This window comes from Ceratotherium simum, chromosome 23, assembly GCF_057802395.1.
Source record: "Ceratotherium simum simum isolate JZ-2026a chromosome 23, ASM5780239v1, whole genome shotgun sequence".
NCBI classification, from domain to species: domain Eukaryota; kingdom Metazoa; phylum Chordata; class Mammalia; order Perissodactyla; family Rhinocerotidae; genus Ceratotherium; species Ceratotherium simum.
In genome coordinates, this window is record NC_141922.1 from 21,098,241 (window position 1) to 21,124,328 (window position 26,088).

The following is a 26,088-nucleotide window of genomic DNA, read 5'->3' on the forward strand; positions in this document are numbered from 1 at the left end:
GTTCATTAATAGAATGAAAAAAGATTAACAATCACTTCTGTGTTGGGAAGTTATTTAGAAAGTTACCTTAACAACTCAGGTAAGAGGTGAGGAAGAACTCTTGTGATGAAGATAGAAAGAAACAACTGGGAGAGGCATTTCAGAGGTAAGCTGGAAAACTATTACCCTTGTCTACAGAATTATAAACCAGATTCTCACTCACAAATTATGTAACTTTTCTTCCTTGGTAAACACTTACTACTCTGATATTTGCAATGAAATAAATATGAAGCAATTCTGTTAGAAAATCTACTCTGTGTGTATAGAATCTATATGGATTTTTTTTCTCTTTTTTATTGAATATATTTGACATATGACATTGTGTAATTTAAAGTGTACATGTTAATTTGATATATTTATATATTGCTATATGGTTGTCATTGTAGTGATAGTTAGCACCTCTATCACATTACATAATTATAGCACAATATTGCTGTCTTTATTCATTACACTGTGCATTAGATATCTATGTCTTATTTACCATTCATTGCAAGTTTGTACCCTATCAGGGTTTGATAAGCATTTGTATTAAAGAGAAAGTACCTTTTAGTAATATCTTGGTTTTTAAATGAACAAACAAACAAACAAAACCAACAGAAATCCTAAACCTAGAATCACAGCATTGTTGTATTATTATTTTACCTTCTTTTGCTGGTGGAATAGTAGGAGGAAAAGTAGGTGGTTGAGTAGGCAGTGATTCTGTAAAGGAGAAGGAAAAAGAACATCAATTAGCCATCTCATCTCTGGTGAAGAAAGGGAGGTCATGGAGTAATAATTCTTCAGGGACATCAATGATTTTGACAATTGTCTTCTTTGAGACTTTAGGGAATTTAGTGAATACTGTAAATCAGCCACAGCCTATGAAAACTGGCTCCATCCATCCCCTCCACCTCAGACTAAAGGCTTGAAATGTCATTTTGCCACAATTCATTTTACCCAGCAGGAATCATTGCAATCAAACTGTCAACTACAAAGTAGTTCTAATGCTGATTTAGGGCGGGAATCCTGCCGACCTATTTCAGATTGGTCTGTGGCTGCTTTCACACATATAATAAACTTCATTTCCATTCTGCCTAACTAAGCATTGACCATCAATCCTTCTTCAATAGCAGTTTCCTCCTTCTCACCCGGCATCCCCCGAACATGGTCCCCTGTGGAATCTGATTCACTGTCTATTCTGCTCAGACTGTATCTGCAACACTTTCAGTTCTGAAGACCAAATGGCACAACATTGGGAGAATACAGTGTGTCCAGATCAGTTCAACCTGGTGATGAGGGATGAGAAGCCTGTGTGATATATGAGGTGTGAGGTTTGCTTAAAGGACCTGGGGATAGCTACATCACAGTGGTGACTATCATACCAGTTCATGTGGCAAAGCACCAGGAAGTTAGAGCATCATTAGGTAAACGTTCTAAATTTTAATTTTTTACATATTCTTTTCTAATTCATATTTGACACTAAAAATTTAAGAAAAACTTAGAAAATTATTTCTGTTATTCCAGTTTAATATGGAAAAGGGAAAACTCTTGACTAATCATAGCCATTCACAGAGGGGAATGTTCAGCCTCTGGAGACAGTAAGCACCAAATAGCTGGAAGGACTTTTCAGGCAGACTGATTACTTTCAGGAATGTTGTAAAAGGAATTCCTTCACTAGCAGGAAGCTTGGAGGAGATGAATTTTAAGGTCTCTCCCAATTCTAAGAGCCAATAAAATAAAATTATTTGAATAAAATGATTCAACTTTTAAAAGAATAAAGTAACTGCATATTACTGATATGGAAAAATACTTGAGATTAACTATTATGTGAAATGAAGGAAGTTATAGAATACCATGGTATGATTCTATTCGTGAAAATAAAAAATAAAAAAAGTCTATGATTCTACTTGTGAGAATAAAAAATAAAAAAATCTATCTGATACATATGATATATATTGATATATCTGTATATATAGATATAGACATACAGATATATAGATAGACATTAGATAGATAGAGAGATAGAGAGATAGAGAGATAGATATCTGATAGATACATGTCAGGTACAATCTCTTGAAGGAAACCAAACTGGTACAGATGGGTATGTCTGGAAAGGCAGAATGTGGAAAGAGGGAGGTTGACAAGGCACTTTATATCCTCTGTTGCATTATTATGGGTATATATCACTTTTATCCTTTAAAGGCACTCTTTTGAAGCTAAAAAGTTTCAAAAGTAAAATATTTTGATAAATCTTAATACTAAAACTAGATTGCAGAACTTTCTTGAAAGCACCACAAAGTGTTTCTAAAGCCAGATTGACTTATCTGGAAATCTCTGGAAGCAGTGGATCATCTTTTTAATTGTGCATCTTCTCTAAGTGGAAAATTAAATTCAGTCAATAAATCAAGAACCAAATCAATGAGAGGCTACGGCAGACAGATCAACATGTTTAGGCAGAACATCCGGCCAAAGAATCTCTTGGGTCTGAAAAACCACAATGAACTGGTGACCCATGTTTATATTCTCTATGTGGCATACAGATGGTCCCCGTCTTCAAGTATGTGAGGGGCTGTCACATAGGAGAGGGAGAAGTCTTGAGCTGTATTGCTTTAAAAGTTTGAACTAGAGCCAGTGGGGGGAAGCTACAAGAAGATAGATGTCCTCAACATAAGGAAAACATTTACATCCAACAAAGCCATCCAAATAAACCCTAGGTTGGTAGTAACAGTTGTGGGGTTAAGGTTAGGGGAAGTTGAAGCAGACCAGGGGTCCCAAACTCAAATATTTTTAGAGGTCAGGCAAGTAATGAGTATGAGCAAAGAACTAGCCTAAACATTAAGGACTAGCAAACTTGAGAGCACATACACCGTCTAAAAGAGACAGCAGTTACTTGGTTTCAGCAGATTGGCACCATGAGGACATGTGTGCCATGTGTTAGGTTGTTTGAACTTTCAAAAAATACTTTAAAACAACAACAAAAGAAGCATGGCACAGAGAAAATGTGTCTGACTTTGAGAGCTAACCCCATGGCCATCAGTTTGTGATTTCCAAGAAGACTGTAATGGTGACGACAAAATACTTGTTCAGTAAGATACAGGTGAAGAGTTCCTCAGCTGGGTTCTCTTGGATCTTTACCACCACCACAGGAGGTAAGAGAGTAGGTATTTAATTTTACTGATGAGCAAAAGGAAGCTCAGAGGTGTTGAATTTCCCAAGGCCACAATGCTAGGAAGGGCTCCACTCAAGCCTGTTTTTCTCTAAATCTTATGCACTATCAGGCCTCTAATAACTTCAAAATTATATGATCCTCTACCTGTAAAACAGAATTCTAATCAGCAATAAAAAGAAACAAACTACTGATACATTCTACAACATAAACAAACCTGAAAAACACATGCTAAGTGAAAGATGCCAGATGCAAAAGACTGCCTATTACGTATTTCTATTTCTATGAAATGTTCCAGAAAAGGCAAATGTATAAGAAAAGAAAGTAAAGTGCCTAGGGCTGAAGATGGGACATGAGATTGACTGTGAATGGGCATGAAAGATCTCTTTTGGATGATGGAAATGTTCTAATATTGGACTGTAGTGATGGCTGCACAATTCTTTAAATGTACTAAAAATCATTGAATTGTACACTGAAAATGAGTGAAGTTTATGGTATATAAATTATACCACAAAAATACATGTGTAATATAAAATGTTGACTATTTCAGTGTTATGAAATAAAATCTTTGTATTAGACCATTATCTTACACGGTACACAAAAATTAACTCGAAATGGATTAAAGACTTGAATGCAAGACCTGAAACCATGAAACTTCTAGAAGAAAACATAGGAAGTACGCTCTTCGACACTGGTGTCAGCAACATATTTTCAAGCACCATGTCAGACCAGGCAAGAGAAACGACAGAAAAAATAAACAAATGGGACTACATCAAACTGAAAAGCTCTGCACAGTGAAGGAAACCATCAACAAAATGAAAAGACAACCTAACAATTGCCAAAATATATAAAGAACTCATACACCTCAACAACAAAAAAACTAACAACCCATTTAAAAAATGGGCAAGGGATCTGAACAGACATTTCTCCAAAGAAGATGTACAGATGGCCAACAGGCACACGAAAAAATGTTCAACATCGTTAACTATCAGGGAAATGCGAATCAAAACTACGAAGAGATATCACCTCACTCCCATCAGAATGGCTATAATTAACAGGACCCGAAACCATAAGTGTTAGAGAGGATGTGGAAAGAAGGGAACTCTCATACACTGCTGGTGGGAGTGCAAACTGGTGCAGCCACTATGGAAAACAGTATGGAGATTCCTCAAAAAATTAAGAGTAGAACTACCTTACAATCCAACTATTCCACTACTGGGTATTTATCCCAAGAACATGAAAACACGGATGTGTAAAGATACATGCACTCCTTGTTCATTGCAGCATTATTCACAAAAGCCAAGACTTGGAAGCAACCTAAGTGCCCATCAAGGAATGAACAGATAAAGAAGATGTGGTATATATACACAATGGAATACTACTTAGCCATCACAAACGATGAAATCCGGCCATTTGTGACAACACGAAGGGACCTTGAGGGTATTATGCTAAGCGAAATAAGTCAGAGAGAGAAAGTCAAATACCATGTGATCTCACTCATAAGTAGAAGATAAAAACAACAAACAATCACGTAGAGACAGAGATTGGATTGGTGGTTACCAGAGGGGAAGTGGGGAGGGAGGAAGACAAAAGGGGTGATTAGGCACATGTATGTGGTGATGGATTGTAACTGTAATCTTTAGGTGGTGAACATGATGTATTCTATGCAGAAATCAAAATATAATGATGTACACCTGAAATTTATATAATGTTATAAGCCACTGTTACCGCAATAAAAAAATAAAAAATTTAAAAATTAAAAATGTCATATATAAAAAATTTAAAAAAGAAAGAAAAAAATTAGATGATTCCATTTATTATACTTTCACTTTCTGTTTTGGAAGCTCACACATTGATGATGATTTCTTTCTGCATGTGCCATATCAACTGAAAGATCTATAAACAAACAGAAGAACTTTCTAAATGTCAGATACATGATAGAGGGGCTACCAAGAAAGCCCATTGTCCACTACCTATTAAGACACAAATCCTCAGGGATTTTGAGTTTAAGTTCAAGATACTGAGTTAAGCACACAAATGTTCCCCAGAATTCATTATAATTCAAACCATTTTAATGTTTGTGGCCTTTAGGTCAGGAATCTTTGATTAAAAGCCATTCCAAGAAGTTGACACCCTCCTTGTTCTTTTGAACATGTAAAAAGTGCTTTGTTTTAATTTTGTACTTTGCCTCTCCCTTCAGTGCATCAGATCTGCAGCCAACTCAGAAAGATTGCAAGAGACTCTTAAGTAGGCAATAACTCTAGGGTCAGCCAGTTGGAACATCTTGGCTCCATTCCCACCCTCATGGCTGTGGTAATATGCCATTGTTTTAATGTCAGAACCTAGTCCTTAAACTTCATTTCACATTCCACAAAGCACAAATGTTCCTTATGGATATAGATCACAATATAGATCATTGTTTCAAGCACTATGCCATCATATGGTCTTATAGTCTCTTATGAAACATATGGAGAAGGGGAAAAAACCATACAGGTGATGTCAGTGGGCCACATGCAGTGAATCTGAGACTGGATAAGAAGACTTGTTTTACAGATATTCCTGGGCAGCAATAGCTAATATTTTTCTAAAGGGAATAAGGTTTTTGAACCAAAACAGGATGGCTAAAATACTGTTTGTTCATGGAGATGGAGATCAGAAGAGAACACACCAGACTTACGTGTGTTTTCCATTATGCTCACACTGGGTCCCTCAATCTCCTGGAGCTTTGTGTAAACACTGATTTTATATTCTGAATCAGGCTGAAGTCCATAGAAGCAATGCCTGGTTGTCCCTCCACCCACAATGGCTTCTTGCTTTTTTGTATCTATAATAAAAACAAAACAAAACAAAACATATACATATGAAATTTTTAGAAACAGCCATCAGTAGACGATTTGCTTCTAAAATGCGTAATATGCATGTCCTAATCAGATAATTCCAGAGTGAATTATACTGGTTTGAGGTATTGTATCTTTTTCTAAAAAATTAATATAGCCAATGATTTTTTTATAATTGAAAATCATACTTCAAATGTTCAAAAATGTTACTTACTATTAAAAGACTCCTGAGATCAGCCCTCCAATGAATGGAGAATTATTAATTTATATAATTATATGTACAAGTCTTAATTGATCTTTTGAACAGGTGTGGAGGAGAGTATATTTACTTTTCAATAATTAGAATTCCCCTTTATTCAACACGATTCTCCAGAACGCAGTCAACTGATTACAAATTAACATAAAAAGATACATTCTTTTGGCCCCCATACAACTTATTACCATGCAACAGGATGCCCTTCTTGGCAGTGGTCTAAAGATATAGGTATAGAGTTAGAAATTGTAGGGTTCTAGAAAGTCCTTATGCCTGTGGGCCAAGAGGTGGGCTTCCAGGGTCTCAGAAGCTTCATCCATGGGTCCAGCCTGCCTAATTTCCTAGCTCTCAGGCTTGACTCTTAACTGACACCCATGATTTCTTTCAGTTGCAAAGGAGACTCCTAGGGAGCTCAGAGGAGGCTCTCCAAACTCCCTGGGTCCACTCTGAAAATCCTTTCCTATTCTTTTAAAATCATAATGTGAGGAAACAGGACATGGAGCTTAACTGCTTATGGCCATACATGCTATAGAACACAGTCTACTGAGTCCTGGTTCCAAGGTTCTTTTTGTTCTACCGTGGAGACATGCCATATATAGCCATTTCCACATAGCACCTTTGCTGCCTTGTCTCCACTATGGCAGAGGCAAATAGAACTTAGCAGGCCTGATTAGCTGTTGGCTTCTTTCTTCATTCCCACATCCACAGCAACATTGCTTTGCCATTCTGGAGGAGCTAGTCCTGGCCCTTGGGTCGGAAGTCTGGGGAAGCTGAATTAATTCTATTCATCATATCCTGAGGATTTACCATGTGCCAGGTTCTGTGCTCGGTATTTAATTATAACAACAACAACAAAGATAATAATAGCCAACACTTAATGAGCAGTTACCATGTGCCAGGCACTAGTCTAAGGATTTTATATGTATTAACCCATTTGATCCTTATAATATTTATAATTATAAAGACAAGAAACTGAAGGACATAAAAGTTAGTAACTTAACCAAGTCCTCACACTAAGTAGAAGAAATGAAATTTAAATTCAGAACTCTAACCCCCAGTCTCAGAGGATGTTGCTTTAATTTCCATTCATATATCATAACACTATATAAGTTAACTATGTGGTTTTCCAACATGAAACACTTTGAGAGCTGCTGGGTACATATGAAATTAGCAAACACAATAACTTGTGGAGATCAGATGCGGATCCCTTATGGCCCAGGGATTCATCACTCCATTGGCCATGGCTGCCTTCCTTGGTGGCTTTAATTACTAAAGAGTTTCAAACGGGTTTTCTTCATAGGCATAGAGTGTTTATTTTTTTTACCATATGGATAATTGGTTAAAAGGAAGAATGGCTGCTACTATTAAAAGAACAATTACGCAAATTTCCCTCTAGATTGATCTTCATCTGATTCATAAGTTGCATTCATCTAGTCAAAGCCTTATACAGTTTTATTTCTAGGAATTTAAAAACCAGTGTTAAAAAATTGCATTGATTAAATACATTACACATATTACTTAGTGGTTAAAAAGAACTCTTTCAAAATGTTATTTGCAGTTTGTTAAACATAAACAAAATGTGGAAAACATAAAAACAGACCAGTTGCTTTTTTAAGTGTGAAATCAAAACTGTTAGTGATTTTTGTCTATTTTTATATAATAGCCATTAAACTTGAATCTATATTTTAATATATAGGAATACAACATATATATTACAATATACATATGCCAGAACAAATATGACATGTCATTTAAAAGTTTGCCAGTGAACAAATCCTGATTTTTAAAAATATAAACAAATTAAAGCCATTTGTTAAATGGAATTTGCAATTTATTTTTATAACTGTGAATATTAAAGAGTTTCAAAAGTGAACTTTATAATATAATCTTTATTAATATATTGGTTCAGAATGAATTAAGGTCTACCTCAATAATTTCTTTATCACATATTTTACAAAGTGATGAAATAAAAAATTTGTTAAGATGTTTCTGAGATTATATATTGCTGTGAAAGGAGTTTGATAGTAAGGAAATGTTAGTAAACCCTGTGCTCTTCTTTGCTGAGTCCACGTTCAGTCTGCAGTTCCCAGGCTCAGAACCCCATAATAGCTGCTTCTTTCTAACTCTTAACCACAACTTTGGAGCCTGCTGCAAGTTTCTGTGAGCCACCTGTAATACAAACATTTCCTAAATGCTATTGGATCATATTTACCTCTTCACAAAGGCTTCCAGGCACTCCCCAGGAATCAACTCTAGAAATGTGCTTTCTGTCATCTCCTATTTCTCATGGTTATCTACGCACTTTACAGACCCTAGACCTACAGAATATAAATGGGTTTTACTTCTAAAACAAAACAAAAAAACCTACAAACCATAGGAAAACTGGAAGAGGCACTGCAAACTTAATGGGAAACAGTATTGGTTTGATTCCCAATACTAACAAAGAAGGGTCACACGAATGGGGGTGTATCCATGTTGCTTTTGGCATGTGTGATTCAGATCTAATGGTTTTGCCTTAAAGGAAAACATTTAAACTGATCAAATGATGACTAATTTCCTCAACCCTTTGTGCCAAAAGTAGAGAGTTAACTTATTTTTTTGAAACAGGGGAAAAAATTCTGTCTTGTGCATTCATTCTTATGAAGCAAGGCTAAATACATTCTCTGGGTTATCATCATGCTGATAAAGATGCCATCAATGTGACTCAACAAAATGTCCTACGAGTAGTTACTGAGACCCACAAGCAAAGAATAGCCAAGATCCAGGATACTCTGCTGAAATTTTATGATATAAATACTTCCATTCCCCAGGTCTCTCAAATACCCTGACCCTCAGTCATAATGTCACTGCTTCAAAAAGTTTAATCTTGAAAATACATTTTGTTTCATATGATCTTTTATTTTTTGGACCTGGTGTCTGGTAAGGTAGGCTCTCCACTGTGCTGCAATTCTCTCTCTTTGTTAATGGATGATACTGCAAAATTGACATTTCAACACTTAAATATAAAAGACAAGTTGAACATCCTCTGAAATCTTTTAAAGGAGGCAACAAAGAAATTCACCGAGTTATGGGGATTAGGGAGGGAATACAGTACTTGGCCCCATGTGCTGTAAAAATACATGAACTTGAAGGGAAATGCTATACTTAACCTCAGGTGCCAAGTCAACTAAAAACAGCTGGAGAGAGACAGAAATCTAGAGCATCCACAGAACTAACAGAGGCTCTCATGGGGTTCCAAGTTACCCAAGACCAACCAAGTGTCTCTGATTTTGGTTGGTCCTACAATTAACCAAAAGCCTACAATTTAATTTGGCAAGTGGATGACTGACTCAAGAGCAGATCTTATTTCAGCCTCTCCTGAGAGGACCTTATCCTTCTGGTAATCGTTCCTTTTTTTAATTCTTGGCTATAAAAAATGTCATAATATTTACACGCATAGAGGACATCTGTTGTTTTTGCCTGTCTTGTACCTAATCTCTGTTTATTTGAATCTGTTCTTCCCCACTCTTGGTCTTTATGATTTGGGAAGGATTGAATAACAACCCCCTGCCCTCATCCAGATACAGGGGTGGGAGGCAATCAGGACCGACCAGTTTGTTTCGTGCCCTTGAACTCAACGACAGATTTAATGGCATGTGACCCAACCAGGCCAATATGACTCAGTTTCTGGGCTTTTGTTGGAATTATTGAGAAAGAGAAGCTCTCTTTTCACTAAGACTGTTAAGCTGGAAGCTAGGAGGATGTAATTCTGGATTTAACTGGGGCCAACTCACAGAATCTGGCAGAGAGGCAGAGGACAGCAGAGCAGAAGGATGGATCAAGACTTAATCTCGGCACTGTTTGAACACCTAGATCCAGATGTGCCTGAAGCCAAATACTTTTGAACTTTTAAGAATATTAGCCAATAATTTGACCCTTTTGCTTAAGTCTCTTTTATCTGCATCTCTGCCACTTACAAACAAATGTTGAATGACATAGCCTGGCTACTTTATTCACGAAAACTCTGGAAATTTGTAGCTACTACCTCAGGTAAAAGCCTCAAAAGAAGTAATTTTAGAGAAACTGAAGCCCTGGGAAGAAAGTTGACCAGCAGTTATGGTTAGAACAGAGATTTCTCCACTAACCTCATCTCAGAATAAAAGTACACATGACCAGACCATAGGGAATATACATACATAAAGAACTGGAAAAAATTACCAAACAGTAGGAATTTGGCAGAGGCATTCAGAAATAGGTCACCCTTGGATAAAGCTTTTCTTTTCTCCATCACATGGAGGAGTTGGGTCTCAGTTCTCTCTAGTGTCTCTGGGGTAGAAGGACTGAAATTTCTGCAGAGGCAGCATATGTACCAACGGGAGATATTACAGAGTTAAAACAGTGGGGACTCTAGGACTCAACTGCCCTTGGGAGAATGGGCATCACACTACAAGTCCTTCAAAGGCAGTGATCAGGATGACGATCATATTTCTCTGTAAGATAAAGAAACTCAACCTAATCCTTCCCTACTCCAAAGCAGGACGACTATTCCTTGACCTAAACTGTATAAGTTAAAATATTTAACTTATTATTAAACATATTCCCTACTGCTATCCCCACACTCACTCCCCACCCCAACACTCATTTTTGAGGCTGTCAATTAGAACCTGTTGCTGTCCAGTTGGTTAAGAATATTCAGTTAGACAACTGAGTGAATGAAATGTAGGCTAATTGGGCTCATAAATCTCTCAGCTACAAATGTTGACGAAAAAATAAATGGAACAACACTTCTGTTCATTCTTGTTTAATTGAGATGACTGAGGCTCAGTTGAAGAGGTTTTTGGCAGCCTGAAAATAATACTGAGGGAGTACAAGTTAACTTAAGTTGAAGATAAGAAGGAAATGTGGATTCCTTTTTTTCTAGCGAAGATCTTGGCTTCAGAAAGAGCTTATCGAGGTTTTAGATTACCAGACCAATGTTATCACACACATCAATCACATCCTCTGGTAAGAATCCCAAGGTTACTTTGAAAATATGCTAAACTAAAAGCATTTGATAAAAAATAATTATGGATGTCACTAATTCCACTGATAAAGCCAGTTTTGATACATCTTTATGTCAATCTATCTAACTATAATTTTTATGAAAGACAGCCAACATCCACAGGAGGCTATGTCCCTTCATGTTAACTTTTTAAATGACATAAAAAAATAAAAATATTGCGGGGTATTTTGGAAGTGTGATTTTTATGCTCCGGTTTTTTTTTTTAAAGCTTAACAAATACTGTTAAATGTCAACCCTTCTATATTAAAGTGTGACTTAGCTAGTTGTATAAAGACATATGAAAAATAACTCCTCAAGATTTTATAGTTGCTTCTCAAATAGCTGCATATCTGTCATCTGCTTCCGCTTAAGCATCTCATAAATCGTATTAATACAACCACAAAATCCACGTGACTTGTCCTGACTTTCCTTTACTCAATGTTTATTCCAGATTAAAGCCACTCCCGTATGTTTAGCCAATGTCCAGCTAAAGGGGTGATTACAGACAGGGAATCAAGGAATTAGTGGCTTAGCATGTCTGCTGAGACGATGCCTTGGCTGTTGGCAGAAATCTCTTCTCGTGTTGCTCATATTCTATTCTCCTATTCTCAGCATATTTCCAAGTGCTCTCAGCACTCTGCTAAACTGTGCTTTCCACTTTCTGGATTGGATCAAAAGTGGGATTTCTGCATTTTGAATATGGTTATAGCCAGGGATTAAGACTAAACCCAGTCTTATCCAGACCTGAAAAATTAGCTCCTTCTGCTTTTGAAAATGGGGAAACTATGATCATTTGTCCAGAAAGAAAAATTTTTAACCATTTTATTAGTAAGTTAGCAAGATAAAAGAAGAATCATTTGGGATTCTCTAGTGTATCCTATAATTCCCCCCCAAATAACAAGACATATCTTTTCTACTGATAACACAAATGCGATTAAATCATTTGATCTCATCTTCTGAATATTATCCATGTTGATAATGTGAAAAGAGGATCAACAGTTCCTAGAAACTCACTTTTTGGGAATCGGCCTTTTGTTGATGTTCTTGATACTTTTAATGAAAATAAGCAGACATTCGTAGTGTTTCACCTTTGAAACAAAGTCCTGAATTATAGATGTACTTGAGAACTGTAATGCTGAAGAACCAACTATCCCCCAAATTAAAAAGAATCACTAAGAAAAACATTAAAGTCAAACCTAGATCCCCATGGAGTAAATGCCAAAAGCATGGCACCATATAATTTCAGTATATGTTAGTCCTGGCTACTCGGCTCCTACTACCGGTAGCAGCTAACATTTCTTGGTGCTTAATGTGTGCAAAGCACTATTGCAAGCGCTTTGCATGGATTTATCTCAGCTTAATCCCCACAGAATGCCACAAGATCAGCACCATGGTTCTACCCATTAACAGACGAGAAAATGGCAGTTTGGGGAGGTTAAATAATTGACTTAACCAGCCACTCTAACTCCATGTCCTGCATGACCCGTAACGCAATATTGCCTCCTCAAGAAGAAGGCTCTTGTGTAATGTTTCTTGTGTGTGGTCCACAGTGGCTTGCACAGAACTTAGTACTGAGCGCTTGACAAAAACATAGTGATGGATGGCACTTACCCTGGAGGGATTCTATAACTACCCTGTAGGCAGTGGCATGACGCTGCACCTGCCACCGAGCACACAAGCTGGTCATTTGAATCTGCTCTGCTTGAAGATTGGTCACACCCAAAAACACTATAATAAAAAAGAAACACAACTACGTCACACTGCACACAATGCCACAAATGTCCTCAAGTCTGAAATTAACATAATAAAATTCTAATTCAGATTTCCATAGCCAGAGATGGGAAATCCATCAACTCACAATAAATTAGTGCACAAAAGATAACTACTTTATGACTTGAAAAAGCAGTGGCAAAACATTACGTATAATATGGTCTGTCTGTTATTTGTAAACAAAAAAAGAAATACATATTCACAGGAAAAAGACCGGATGCAATGAGTGGTGAAACTATGGGTGACTTTTAATCTTCCCTCTTTATTTATTTGTGGTTTCTAAATATTCCACAATTAATATATGATACTTTTATAATAAAAAAATTAAATACAATATGTACTTATCAACTACTGAAAGTCATGGTTTGAAGAAAAGGGAAAAGCAAAGTAGATAAAATGGAAGTCTTACTCAAAGAGGAGCAGTTTCACAAGGACTTGGCCTTCAAAATACAATTGAGTGAAAATGAACAAATTTTTGAAAATTTAAAAATGAAAGATTTAACATAGATAACAAAAAAATCATAAAAAACACATAGATTCCTATTAATCTTGGAACACTGATATACAAAAATGATTAGGTTATTATAATAAAGATTATTTTGGGAAGTAGTAAAAAATATTGTTTCTCCAATACAACAGGAAGTAGGCCTCCGGTGTTTATCATTTAGATCCAGAGAGAAAAAGCAGAAAATTAATAATATTTACTTTCTGTAATGACCTCTGACTTCCATCCATATCATTTGCTCTTACTTCTCCTTCTCTCTTAGCTACCTCAGAAAATTAAAAAATAGCTTAAAATTATTTTTCAAGATGATAAGAATAATCTTGTCTAATCACAATTTACATCTTTACATTGTTCCTTTCTGTTAGATCAGAGAGGGAAGACCTTTTTTTCCTAAGGCCAATTAAACAATCCCTTTTCCCCCCAAAAAAGGAAATCAATAATGATTTATAAAACTATACTAAATTTTAAAAACACCTTAAATTAATTTATTTACCATTGTATGGGGTTTTGTTTTGCCTGAGAGAGAGAAAGAAAATAATAAGCCCATCTAATTTTTACTTGAAGAACAAAATATAAAACAATTCAATACTCTCAACATTTTAAAATATATTTGGAGTACTCAATAGATTTATGAAAGGAGAGAAGAGGGATGGAACAGAAGAAAGAGAGAAGCAGAGAAAGGAGGATAGAAAGACACAAGAAAGGGTAAGGAAAAGAGAGACCAATAAAGAAATCACAGAGACAGAAGAAGTGGCACAGACAGAAAGGGTAATCTCGAGAGGAAAATAAAGATAAACTAGAGAGTGAGAGAGGAGACAGAGGGTGGGAAAATGCACACCTAAGGTGTTCTAAGACTCTAAGGTGTGTCTCAGGAAGGACTGTGGGATTGTTATCATGGCACAGCAGAGGGAAATTACTTGGAGGTTACAGTAGTGCCCAGAACAGCGTCACTTCAACAGCCAAGTATGAGATCAGAACCACAGGCCAAACGCTTCCTAGATCTGTTGAAGACAGAGACTATTTCTTTTGAGATTAAACTGATTCTGTATCTAGCTTTTAAGGTCTCAAGGTATTCCATAAAAGAGAATGCAGGAAGCCTCCTCTAATAAATGGGCTGGCCCTGTACAAAATATAGGTGGCCAAATATAGCTGGCTCGGGGTCTGGTTTAGTATTTGCCCCAATTTTGCATAATTCCACTTATCAGATTAATTATTTGACTAGATATGAGAGTGAGATATGAGCCAAGTTCATGAAGCACGCTTATTACAATAATCATAGTGGTTATTCCTCAAGTGATTGCCATACGTAGATGCTTTTTATACATTATCTCTTTAATCTTCACAATCAGCCTGTAAATGGTTATTATTATCTTCATTTCAGAGTTGAGAAAAAACTTGAGCTCAGAGAAGTAATTTGCTCAAGGCCATAGCTAATAAGTAGCAGATTTAAGGCTTATGCTTTTGATGACACCATGACGATCATTCTCAAGCATGGGGCGTGTACTGTTGATGGCACTCAGGGTGATTTTAATTAGCACACAGCCAAACCATTTTTATTTTGGTCATTTATGTATTATCTTTAACATGTAATAAAAATACTGGTCTTCTGTTTAGAGTAACTATGTGAGTTTTGAAAAGTATTTAAGTGAAAAAAACCCTATAAGTCGATTTAAAGAAATACATTAAACAGATGGTGTGGAAGAATAACAAACATCAGGAGTATGAAACATACATGCTGGAGTTTGGACAACATTGCATTATGTCATGGGTGTCTGGGAGTGGCATATGCCAAGGAGAAGGCCCAGATGGGGTGCAGACACCATGAAAATCCTTAAAAGGTAGAGGAGAAAGTCCTTAGAGTGGTGAATGTATCCTTTGTGGATGGCAAGTGTGTGTGTGTGTGTGTGTGTTTGTATGTGTGAGAGAGAGTGTGTGTGTGGAATGGGGAGGGGCAAAGGCTTTGAGAAAAGGTAAACTTCCCCCTGGTCCAACTTTGACTGGCCTTGGCTGTGTCCGGCGACCTACAGGCTGGTTGGAAAATTGCACCTAATTTGAAAAATACCAACAAAGACTTTCCAGAAGGAAATCCTATCTGCCACCATCAAGTATATTTGAATGCCAGGCCGACATTCCGCCTGCCAACCAGGACTCGGAAGGAAAACCCCGAGTAAGGAGCACACCTTTCTTTCCACGAAACACCATCCAGAAAGAGAAACGCTGAAGGAAAGAGAAACCAACCAGCAAGCTGAAGCGGGGGTTGAGTTACAGCGAAAACAAAGCAGCAAAACCACGTGTGGGGGCTGAGGCGACAGGACATCAGTCTTACATGTTTTCACCACGCCTGTCAGAGCGTCGCTGAAGCCTGAGGCCTGGGAGGCAAATATTTTCACGTTGTAGTCCATTCCACTGAGGAGGTTCGTGATAAGAATGGTATTAATGTTAGCGCCCACAAAAGTTTCCAGTGTTGGGCCAGCCACTAGAGGAGAAAAAGTATATTTCAGTTACAACAGAATATGGCAACATGGAAACAACACTCCTGAGGTGAATTGTACTTATTCAACTGGTTTTCAGCTGGCCAGGATTATATAGAAGGCAACAGCAGAGCCGGGGTTTGAATCGAGCCCCATCTAGCTAAGGCTTCCAAACCTGACTGCCATGCTAGGGATCTTTTTAGAAATCTATTTCTTTTCTCACATGTAGTTCTTTCCCTAGTGTTTACTCAAATAGGCTGGTCCGCCTCACAACCCACCATCCACCATATTGTGAGGCCCTCCCAGTGGAGCTGCCACGTTGCCATAGGCTTTGCGGCACTTGTCAAAATGAAGAAATCATTCCCAATTTCCCTTCTCAGACCCAGCTTTGTCCCCAGCAGGCACGCAAGTAGCAATGGCAGCAAATTTTATCATAGACACCATGCCATACCTTGCCACATGGGGGACCAGCATATATGTTACCATTATTAGTTCTATTCACTCCTCTTACGATTTTTAAGACCAACACATGACGCTCTTATTCCAAAGCCTTTGACCAAGCTGGCTTCTTCTTTTTTTTTTTTTAATTTTATTTATTTATTTTTTCCCCCAAAGCCCCAGTAGATAGTTGTATGTCATAGATGCACATCCTTCTAGTTGCTGTATGTGGGACGAGGCCTCAGCATGGCTGGAGAGGCGGTGAGTCGGTGCGCGCCCAGGGTCCGAACCCCGGGCCGCCAGTAGCGGAGCATGCGCACTTCACCGCTAAGCCATGGGGCCGGCCCCAAGCTGGCTTCTTTAGGCCTTTACATTTTCAACTCTGTTTCAACCCACTGGAGTCTTTGATTTAGCATTAAAAACATTCCTCGCTAAATCCTATACAAATTTATTCACTTTTTGCCTCTTCTCATATGTGCTCATTCTTTAAGAGCTTTGAGTTAGTGACAAGTTCTCAAAATACTCATTACTTTACTCCAGACCCCACTTCCAACAATAGATTTATATATATTTACATATTTCTGTATGTATGTGTTATCTCTGTAGCGATTTTCCCGTGCCCCAAACTCTTAATGCAAATAACCACATAAAATTCTTCCACTTGACCTAGAACAGGATTTCTCAACCTCAGCACTGTTGACATTTTGGGCTGGATAATTCTTTATTATGGAGTTGTTGGGTGGGGGGGAGTACTGTGACTTACAGGATGCTTAACAATACCTGCTAGATGCCAACAGCAACTCCCTACCTCCCAAGTTGTGACAATCAAAAATATCTCTGTTGGGCAGCAAAATTGCACCAATTGAGAACCACAGGCTTAAAACAAAGCTATTTCCCTCAGAAAATCTGATAAGTATTTATAAAATGGTCGAAAGAACAAATTTAGCAAGGTTGTTATGTGATTTAACACGTCTCAGGCCGAAAGAAAAGAAACAAACACATTGGTGCTGGATCTCAAGGAATCAGTCTCGAGCAGGCTAGTGCATCCATGGTATATTCTTGCTATTTAATTTTCATGAGTCATAGAGATGTTTATCTGGAGAAATTGGGGGTGGGGTATTTTAGTTATATGGACCTGGAAAATGGACACAACAGAAAAGGCTGAACAGCGTTACAGATGCAAGAGCAACATCTCAGATGACAAACTGAGACTAACAACGTTTGTGAGAGCAGAAAGAATTTTTTAATGGCCCAAATAATGTTTTTTAAATTTCCTGCCAAATGAAGAAAAATAATTGGAGAACCTCTTTTTGGCTGAACAACTAGAGTACTGAAGGTCCAGGTCCAGAAAACCAAAAAGACCCTTGTAATACCTATTTTTAGTCTCCTGTTTAAACTTCACAAAAATGTTAAGTGTCGGGAGATGATACTGTAACAGGTGAAGGGGCACACGGTCTCATCTCAAGGCATATGGACCAAGGGTACAATCACCCATATTTGGGTCATTCTCCTGCCTTCAGGACATAATACCCTGGGAGGCAAGGAGAGAGGGGTCTTTTATCAAGGTGGCTAAGAGGCTGATGGAAAAGCCTTTTCCTACCACATTCTTTAGGTCTGATGAATTTTATACCCCAAAGTAGTTTCCAAAAGGAGGAGACTGATAAGTTGGTAAATGGACTTTTTCCAACTAATCCAAGAAGTAAGGGGTAGAAGAGGTCGATTCTGAATATTTAGAGCTATACATATCCATTGAGCCATTGAAGCTTCCCATTTCTATGGAATCAAAGTTTCCTTGGGCTGGTTCCTTGTCTAGGGTGTGCATAGGTCAGGTGTATACCAAGTATATATTCTGCTTATTAATGTGCCCAGTCTTTTTCTAGGTAGGATCATGACTTCATCTTTCTGACAATATCTACCCAAACACTGCACATGCTAGAAAAGCTTTTTTTTTCAAAACAGGTAAGAGGCTCTTCCCACTACTTAAAACTAGAGATACAACCAAAAATAGAAAGTCAAAACAAAAATAACTTAGAAGACATTTTAGGTGTCTAGTTACAGTAACAATATTTTTAAAAAAGCATTACTTACCACTAACAGGTTTGTAGACGATCCTATAGCCCTTTACAGGGGAAGATGGGGGGTCCCATGTAATGCGCAACCTGTTGTACCATTCTTCTGAGACCTGTAAGTTTTGGGGACTGGAGGGTGGCACTGAGCAGGAAAGAAAAGGAAAAACAGGGGTTCAGTGTGGTTTTGATCTTTACCACCTGCACTGTTGTTAACAAAATCTAAATTATCTTCCCACCTTCTTCTTCACCTTCTTCCCAAAGGTGAGAAGCCTTTGAGAAACTGTGGTTGTTTTAAATACTAAATATATAGAAAATAATCGCTCTGAAGATCTGAAGTTCATTCAATGTCATTTTGGTTCCCTTTTCTTCATTTAATTTTAAGTGAAACTGAAGTGAATAGTGTTTATTAAAAATTTCTGTCTACATGCCACTCTGTTCCATTATCCAAGTATGTGTGTACAGCAATATCACGGGTGACGTTCACACAATGGTAATGATGGTAATTCTCAGAGGTAAGATTCTGACGATTTTTTTTTTTTTTGGTGAGGAAGATTAGCCCTGAGCTAACCTCCGTTGCCAATCCTCCTCTTTTTCCCAAGGAAGAGTGGCCCTGAGCCAACATATGTGCCCATCTTCCTCTATTTTATATGTGGGATGCCTGCCATAGCATGGGTTGATAAGTGTTGCATAGGTCCGCGCCTGGGATCCGAACCTGCAAACCCTGGGCCACTGAAGCAGAGTGTGCCAGATTTAACCACTATACCACAAAGCCAGCCCCTGATGACATTTTTTTTTTTGCTTTCATCTTCATATTGCTTATATTGTTTGAAATTTTATATTATCATTTATCAATTTTTTATCCAAACATTAAAGCCATTTATATGGAGGAAACTTGTAAACTATTGTGCATATTGACAGATATTATCATTATCATTTTGTTGTTGATAGAATTTAATGGATGGTCTAAAATACGTAGACCAGCCACTAACACTTTGAAACTATTTTACTATATAGATATTGTTACATGGAATGGTATTTCTGTAATGAGATTTAAGTCATATTTCTATAGTAACAGTCTAAATAGTTTTGATTTGTGTGAGTTCATTGAAGAATGATGTGTGTTCATCATAGAACACTTTTACAAATTATGCTAATTTTTAACATAGGAAAGTTAAAAATAGATCTGCAAGGCAAGGTGACTGGCAATTAGATGGAGCCCTTCACTTTCTTACCTCCTTTCTCCCCTCCTCTTCCTCCCCACAGTGGCAGGGCTGTGGTAATTTTGCGGAACAATCAAGTGTTAAATAATACAGTCCAACGCCATCTCAGAACAGCAGAATTTACTGTGCTTTTTGTTTTTTTGGTGAGGAAGATTAGCCCTGAGCTAACATCTATTGCCAATCCTCCTCTTTTTGCTGAGGAAGATTGGCCCTGGGCTAACATCCATGCCCGTCTTCCTCTACTTTATATGGGACGCTGCCACAGCATGGCATGATGAGCGGTGCATAGGTCTGTACCTGGGATCCGAACCTGCAAACCCTGGGCCACCAAAGCGAAGCCTGCGAACTTAACCACTACACCACCAGGCCGGCCCCATTACTATGCTTATTTTAAACCATTCTTGCCGCTTTTTTTTTTTTTTTAACAACCTGGATTTAAGACAGACAAGGATGATGTATTTAAAAACACATAGTAGGTGCTCCATAAACGTTAGGCGAATACTACTTAATTTTCTTCTTTAATTGCTGTGGTTTTCATACATTTATTTAGTAGCAAAATACCAAAATATGCTAGAAATTCCAGTGTGTAGATCAAATCAAGATGAAGTCAAGACGCCGATGTGCGGGTAGTGAAGAACTTAGAGCTCTCCCACCGCTCCCCTCTCCTCTTTGCTTCTTTCCTCCCACAGGACCCCGAGGAAGTAACTGTAGAGACCCTTAGGGGTGATAATACTCTGGGTGATCTTTGGCAAAATGTGCAGACTCTGGGTGCAGGCATCGTAGCATGGGCACGGGAGGAGGAGCGATGCCAGCACTGTGGAATGAGAGATAATATCCATTCGGTCAGCTGAATCAGGGCTTTGGGCTGCAGCTACAGAATTTTAATGACTTGCACACTTACTTGAAAAATCCATCCTTAGGTGGCCAGGTACAGAAGTCAGCCTTTGCCACCATTCTACACCTAATCACACACAACCATTGGGTAGCTGTGGTAGATTAAAGATGGGCACAGGTTTTTTGACCCTCCTCCCATTGAGTGGTGGAGGCTATGACCCTGTCTTTAATCTGGGTGGGTTCTACGACCACCTTGACCAATAAAATAGACCATGCCAGAAGTGATACTGTACTATTTTCAAGTACAGGCCTTAACTGTGCTGACAGTGTCCACTTTTTGCCTCTTAAAACTCTTGCTCTTATAGTCCTGAGTCCTCATAGAATAACTACGACTATCCTGCTGCAGAGGCTCTGAGACCTCAGAGAGACCTGGAGACCTGGAGAGAGAGAGGCTCAGCTGAGTCCAGCCTTCCAGGCTCCCCACCAACATATCAGGCATGTGGGTAAAGTTGTCGTGGACCCTCCAGAACAACCCAGCCACCAGGTGACCATAATCAATACTTTGTGAGACAGAAGGATTTCCCAGCAAGCCTTGCCTAATTTCTTGACCCACAAAATTGTGTGATATAATAAAATGGTTGCTGTTTTAAGCCACTAGGTTCTGGGGTAGTCTTCACGCAAGCATAGACAATCACAACAGTATTGAAGACAACTAAGGCTCTGTAGTGCTTTGACCAAGGGTTTTCACGCATTCTCCTCACTCGATCATCATGGCCAATTCATCGAAAACATTTTGCGAGGCCTCCTCTGTGCCATGCAGTGCTGTGGGAGCTTGGCATGCAGAGGTGAACAGCCCAGATGAGGTCCCAGGCTCTCACGATGCTACTCTCCAGAGATAGGAGACAGACAATGTACAAATACACGAGTAAACAAGAAAATATCAGATAGTAAATTGTGCCAGGACATGATCAAAAAAAGGTTAATATCATAGAAAGTGGGAGCCACTTTGCATGGATGGTCAGAAAAGCGTGAGGAGGTGGCGTGACATTCAGCTGAGACCAAAATACCAAGAAAAAGCCAGAAATGCAAATATCTGGGAAAGGAAATTCCCTACGGAAGGAATAGCTTGTGCACAGTCCTAAGGCAGGAGCAAGCTTCAAAAGTCAATGAAGACAGGAAAGGAGGTATAGCTGGGGGAACTGTTAGGAGGTGAGATCAAAGAGATCGGCAGGGTCCGGGTCACATAAGGCCTCGTAGGGCCGTGGGAAGGACATTGGGTTTTATCCTGAGTACAATGGGAAGCCACTGGGAGGCGTGAAACAGAGGCGTGACATGAGATAATTTATATCTGGAAAAGCTCCTCAGGCCACTGTGAGGAGAATAAAGGATCCAAGAGCGAAAGCAGGAAGACTCACTAGGAGGCTTGTGCGCTCATTTTAGTGTGAGAGAGTGTGGCTTGGATTGGGCTGGAGCAGTTGGATGATGAGAAAGTGAACAGGCATGTAGAATGCATTTTGGAGAATCAACAGGACTTGTGATGAATGAGATGCTGGAGGAGTAAGATGTAGTTGTTGTTTAAGTCTTAGCATTTACAGCAAGAAAACTGAAGCCCAGAGCAGTTCAGCAACTTGCCCAAAGTCACACAGCTTGAATGTGTGAAGACAGAACTCAAACACAGATTTTCTGTGTCCAAATCTCTTTTGCTCTTTTCACCACACTACACTGTGGCTATCAGGGTACATTACAGAGCATTAGCATTTTCAGTTAATTAGTCAGTCAGTATCCACAGGGAGAAAGCTTCACTCACAGGTTTTTCCAGGCGCAGAGACACTAACACCTTCTCCGTCATCGTAAATGGGAGTCACCGTGACTTTGTATTCAGTATTGGAAAGCAGGCTCTTCAGAAGGAGATCGTTCTGGCTTCCAGGCACCATAACCTAAACAGAAAAGCAAAGGACCCTGGTCTTAGAAAGACCTCTGTTCCCGTTGGTCCACTAATGGAGCAGGACTGTAGGCACTCTGAAGTAATCAGAAGCAAGGAGATGTGCTTGGAGAGTGAGGGGAAAAAAAGGCATTCATGCAAAAATATTTCTCTCTGAAATTCCCTTCAGCCACCCTTAATTTATAATCACTAATGCAGAAGGTTTAAATTCGAAGCTCTTAGGCTCTGAGGAATGGTCTTCTCTCAACATCTTTTCAGCATTTGGAAAGTCTCCAGAAGTAAGAATAGCCATCTATTTGGAAAGCAGGTGTTTATAGCTTACAAGTGTTCATTCTATAACCCAGCCTGCTTACCATTTTTGATTCTACTTAAATGTCCTCTTGAAAATGCAGCCTTCCGTTCTTTGCCCTTTCAGAGATAAATCTAATCCCAGCATTTTAGAAAAGGAGGGATGCCAGCCAAGAACAACAGAACCACACATTAAATCCAAGTTTTCCAGATTGAAACATATTTGCCATTAATACTAAAAAATGTTGCAGCTTTTTTACTTCTGAAAGGAGATGTCTTCTTCAATCTGAAATCACCATCGCCCTGTTTCTAAAGGCTGCAAGAAATGAAATGCAGCGGTGGGGTTGACCCCACACAAGCATCAGTGCCATGTGACCTGTGGCTCAATAGTGCAAATTCTGGCATCCCTAAAAGAATACATGGACCAGAAAAGCCATGTGTTCTCAATGCTAAAACCACAGAACTTTCTGCCTGCGCTCAAGCAGTTAGATGCTGGCACATCTCTGGGCCATTTAAGGAACTTAATCACGGCTGGAAAAATGCTAGGATGTAAGAATTGACCCAAATAGGTTTGAGGGAGTCATAAGACCAGGACAGCTGGAGATGCTTTTTGATTCAAAGGCCGGGTAAAATGCCAGCAGGCAAAGGGCTGTGCTGTCTACTTCTGGATGAGGGAAGGAACCTATAAATCATGGAATAAGCCCTAGAAAGCCTCAACTTGAACCCAGAAGCAACTGTTGCTAAGATATTACTAAGCTCTAAAAGCAATATTTTTTTTTTTAATATATGAAAAACAAGGAGTCTGAATTAAGTGTTTATATATTGGATTAATATGATTTTGTTCCTCATATGAAAGGGACATTGAAATATACAAGGTTGTATTGATGTGGTCCTGGGACGGAGATTTTTTAAAAGGAGCTCTGCTTTATTCTAGAATGAGTTAGATAACCCTGGCATTAAGGACATGTAAAGGAAGAATTGTGGTTGCTCTGACTTGTGTTACCCCATCAATGTAGCTTCCTTCAGGGCATTTCTTTAAATATAACTCCTCTGGAGCACAGAGCCTGGGCATTCATTCCAAGCTGTCTGTTTAGCAAACCACCCATGTTGATATTCCTTAAATAAGGTCATCTCTCAAACTGAGAAATGCATGGCCTTGGAACCAATCAAATTTAGCCTGTGGAATACTGAATAGCAATGGGGCCATTTTGGAGGACTCATTTAGCTTGCCAGGAAGTAGTTGCTGCGGTTTATGATAACAGCCATCATTTACCTAGCAATTAGTATGTGCCAGGTGCTTCCCCAGTTTCTAATATAGTAATTCATTTAATTTTCACCACAACTCTTTGAGGTAAGGATATCATTACACTCATTTTACAGATGGAGAAACTGAGGCCCACACAGCCATTGAGTAAAGGAGCCATACTGAAATCCTGGCTATCTGGCCTGAGCCTCTCTTTAACCACTGTCCTGTACGCCGCAGAATGGCACCACCTGGATCTCTTTACCCTAATGATATTCATTCCCAAGAATCAAATGTAAATCTCCTCTGGGGTATGCAAAGTTCTTCCACTTGGCCTCTGCTTGTTTGCACAAAGCAAGGTAAAGATGGGCTCCTACTAAAAACAGATGCTACAGGTGGTAGCAGACGGTGGTTTTGTTTATAAAACAACTCTATAAAAGATGCTTATGGTTAAATGAGATGCAGATCTAACCAGTGAGTTTCATGTTTTTAATTTTTTCAGAAACGCGTCTTTATGTCTGGCTCCATATTGCCCAAAGCTCTTCAGAACAGCCTGGATCCTATCCAGCAAGCTGTTCCCTCAATAGAAAGAGGATTCCCTGCATTTCACTGTGTTCTCGTCTTACAAAGTTCTGTTTCTACAGAGATTCTCATGCTATCTGTGGTGAAGGACTAGGTGGTGTTGGTGCTGTTGTTTTAATTCCAATCCATTGAAGATCAATATTTTTAAAAAATATAATAAAACAAAATTACTAGAAAAAACTAGCATGTTCTTTGATGTTGCAGCAATGTACCTTGCTATAAATGTTTCTAAAAGCTTAATCTTTATATCTGACCTTACTTTGTAGGAGACTGAGCCACACTTTAAGTATCTCTACTCTAGAAAATTTCCTGCAACTTGGAATTCAGGTGATGGTTATGGATTTTGACATCTAGGCTTTAGAAAAGTCTGAAATCCCGATCAACCTTTCACAAATAAAGAAGTGTGAGACCTCCCTATCCTGACAGCAAAATCCAGGGCAATGTCGTTGTCACTCCTCCATATTTCAGAGCAGAGTTGAAAGTCAATCCTTATGAAATATTTGACAGGTGGTTTTCCTTTCTAAGAGTTCAAAGGATTTTTATTGGAAATCTTTGGTTGATTTGATTATGCCTAGAAAATATATAATTATTTCTCTTATCTCAATTGGAAAAGAAAATTTAATTCCCCTTGTTTTACATATATGAAAGCTTAACTTTGGTTTACAATCTTATATACATACACTATTCTCCAACTTCTCATCTCCTCATGTAAATTTAATCAGTTTTTATAGGTAAGGAAAATTAGGAAAGATGGTAAGAGGCATTTCTCTTATCTGGACACTTTTCCTTTCCCACTTTTGTAATATGTTTCAGCCATCTGTCTTTCTCTGCTATGCATCATTATTTTAAGATACTCATTTGGTGTTTGGAAGTTCAAGATCCTTGGATTTTGATATAGGTCTACAACCTCCTGTCCTACCTTGGTTTTATAATCTAAATTGAGATGCACCCCACTTTCTGTCTCTAATAATAATACACTACATTTATGTAGCAGTAATACTTCATAAAACACTGAGCTATAAATTCTCAATCAATCCTCAGTTGAAAACATGCCTGTAAATTGTGTGCACAAATCCAACTTTAATTGGAATTCACTAATGGAGCCTGATATTTAAAGAATTCTACAGTACTTTGTTCTGGATAGCAAAAACACTTCTGCATGGTAAATAATCACCACCAAATTTGTCAATATTTTTCATTTTTATTAACGGTTTATTTAACTGGGGCACATGTGTGTTTAAGACTTTTGATCTTTTTTCCCTTCATCTAGGTGTCCAAGTGTTTCAAAATAAACAGTGTGAAATGAAAGAAACTAGCAAGGGGAAAATTGTCTAGAGACAACCCAAAGTAAATATTATTATTATTTTACCTTGCATAGTGTACAAGTGCATGCATGAGATTAAATTGTTACTCTTTCCAAATTTGCAGGAAT

At 38.4% G+C, this 26,088-nt stretch overlaps 1 protein-coding gene across 8 annotated transcripts in view; it reads right to left on the minus strand.

Annotated features, from left to right (window-relative positions):
• The window catches only part of COL14A1 (collagen type XIV alpha 1 chain), a 227,104-nt gene that overhangs the window by 92,620 nt on the left and 108,396 nt on the right, over positions 1-26,088 (minus strand). For 4 of the 8 annotated variants that reach the window (XM_087447497.1, XM_087447499.1, XM_087447496.1 and 1 more), the window contains exons 20-25: positions 22,409-22,538; positions 18,567-18,689; positions 15,896-16,045; positions 12,906-13,022; positions 5,853-6,008; positions 682-738 (exon numbers count right to left, since the gene is read on the minus strand). In XM_087447497.1, the coding sequence (XP_087303623.1) occupies positions 682-738; positions 5,853-6,008; positions 12,906-13,022; positions 15,896-16,045; positions 18,567-18,689; positions 22,409-22,538 (733 nt within the window). The remainder of the gene's footprint in view (positions 1-681; positions 739-5,852; positions 6,009-12,905; positions 13,023-15,895; positions 16,046-18,566; positions 18,690-22,408; positions 22,539-26,088) is intronic. The other 4 variants (XM_087447500.1, XM_087447495.1, XM_087447502.1 and 1 more) reach the window with 1 other exon arrangement.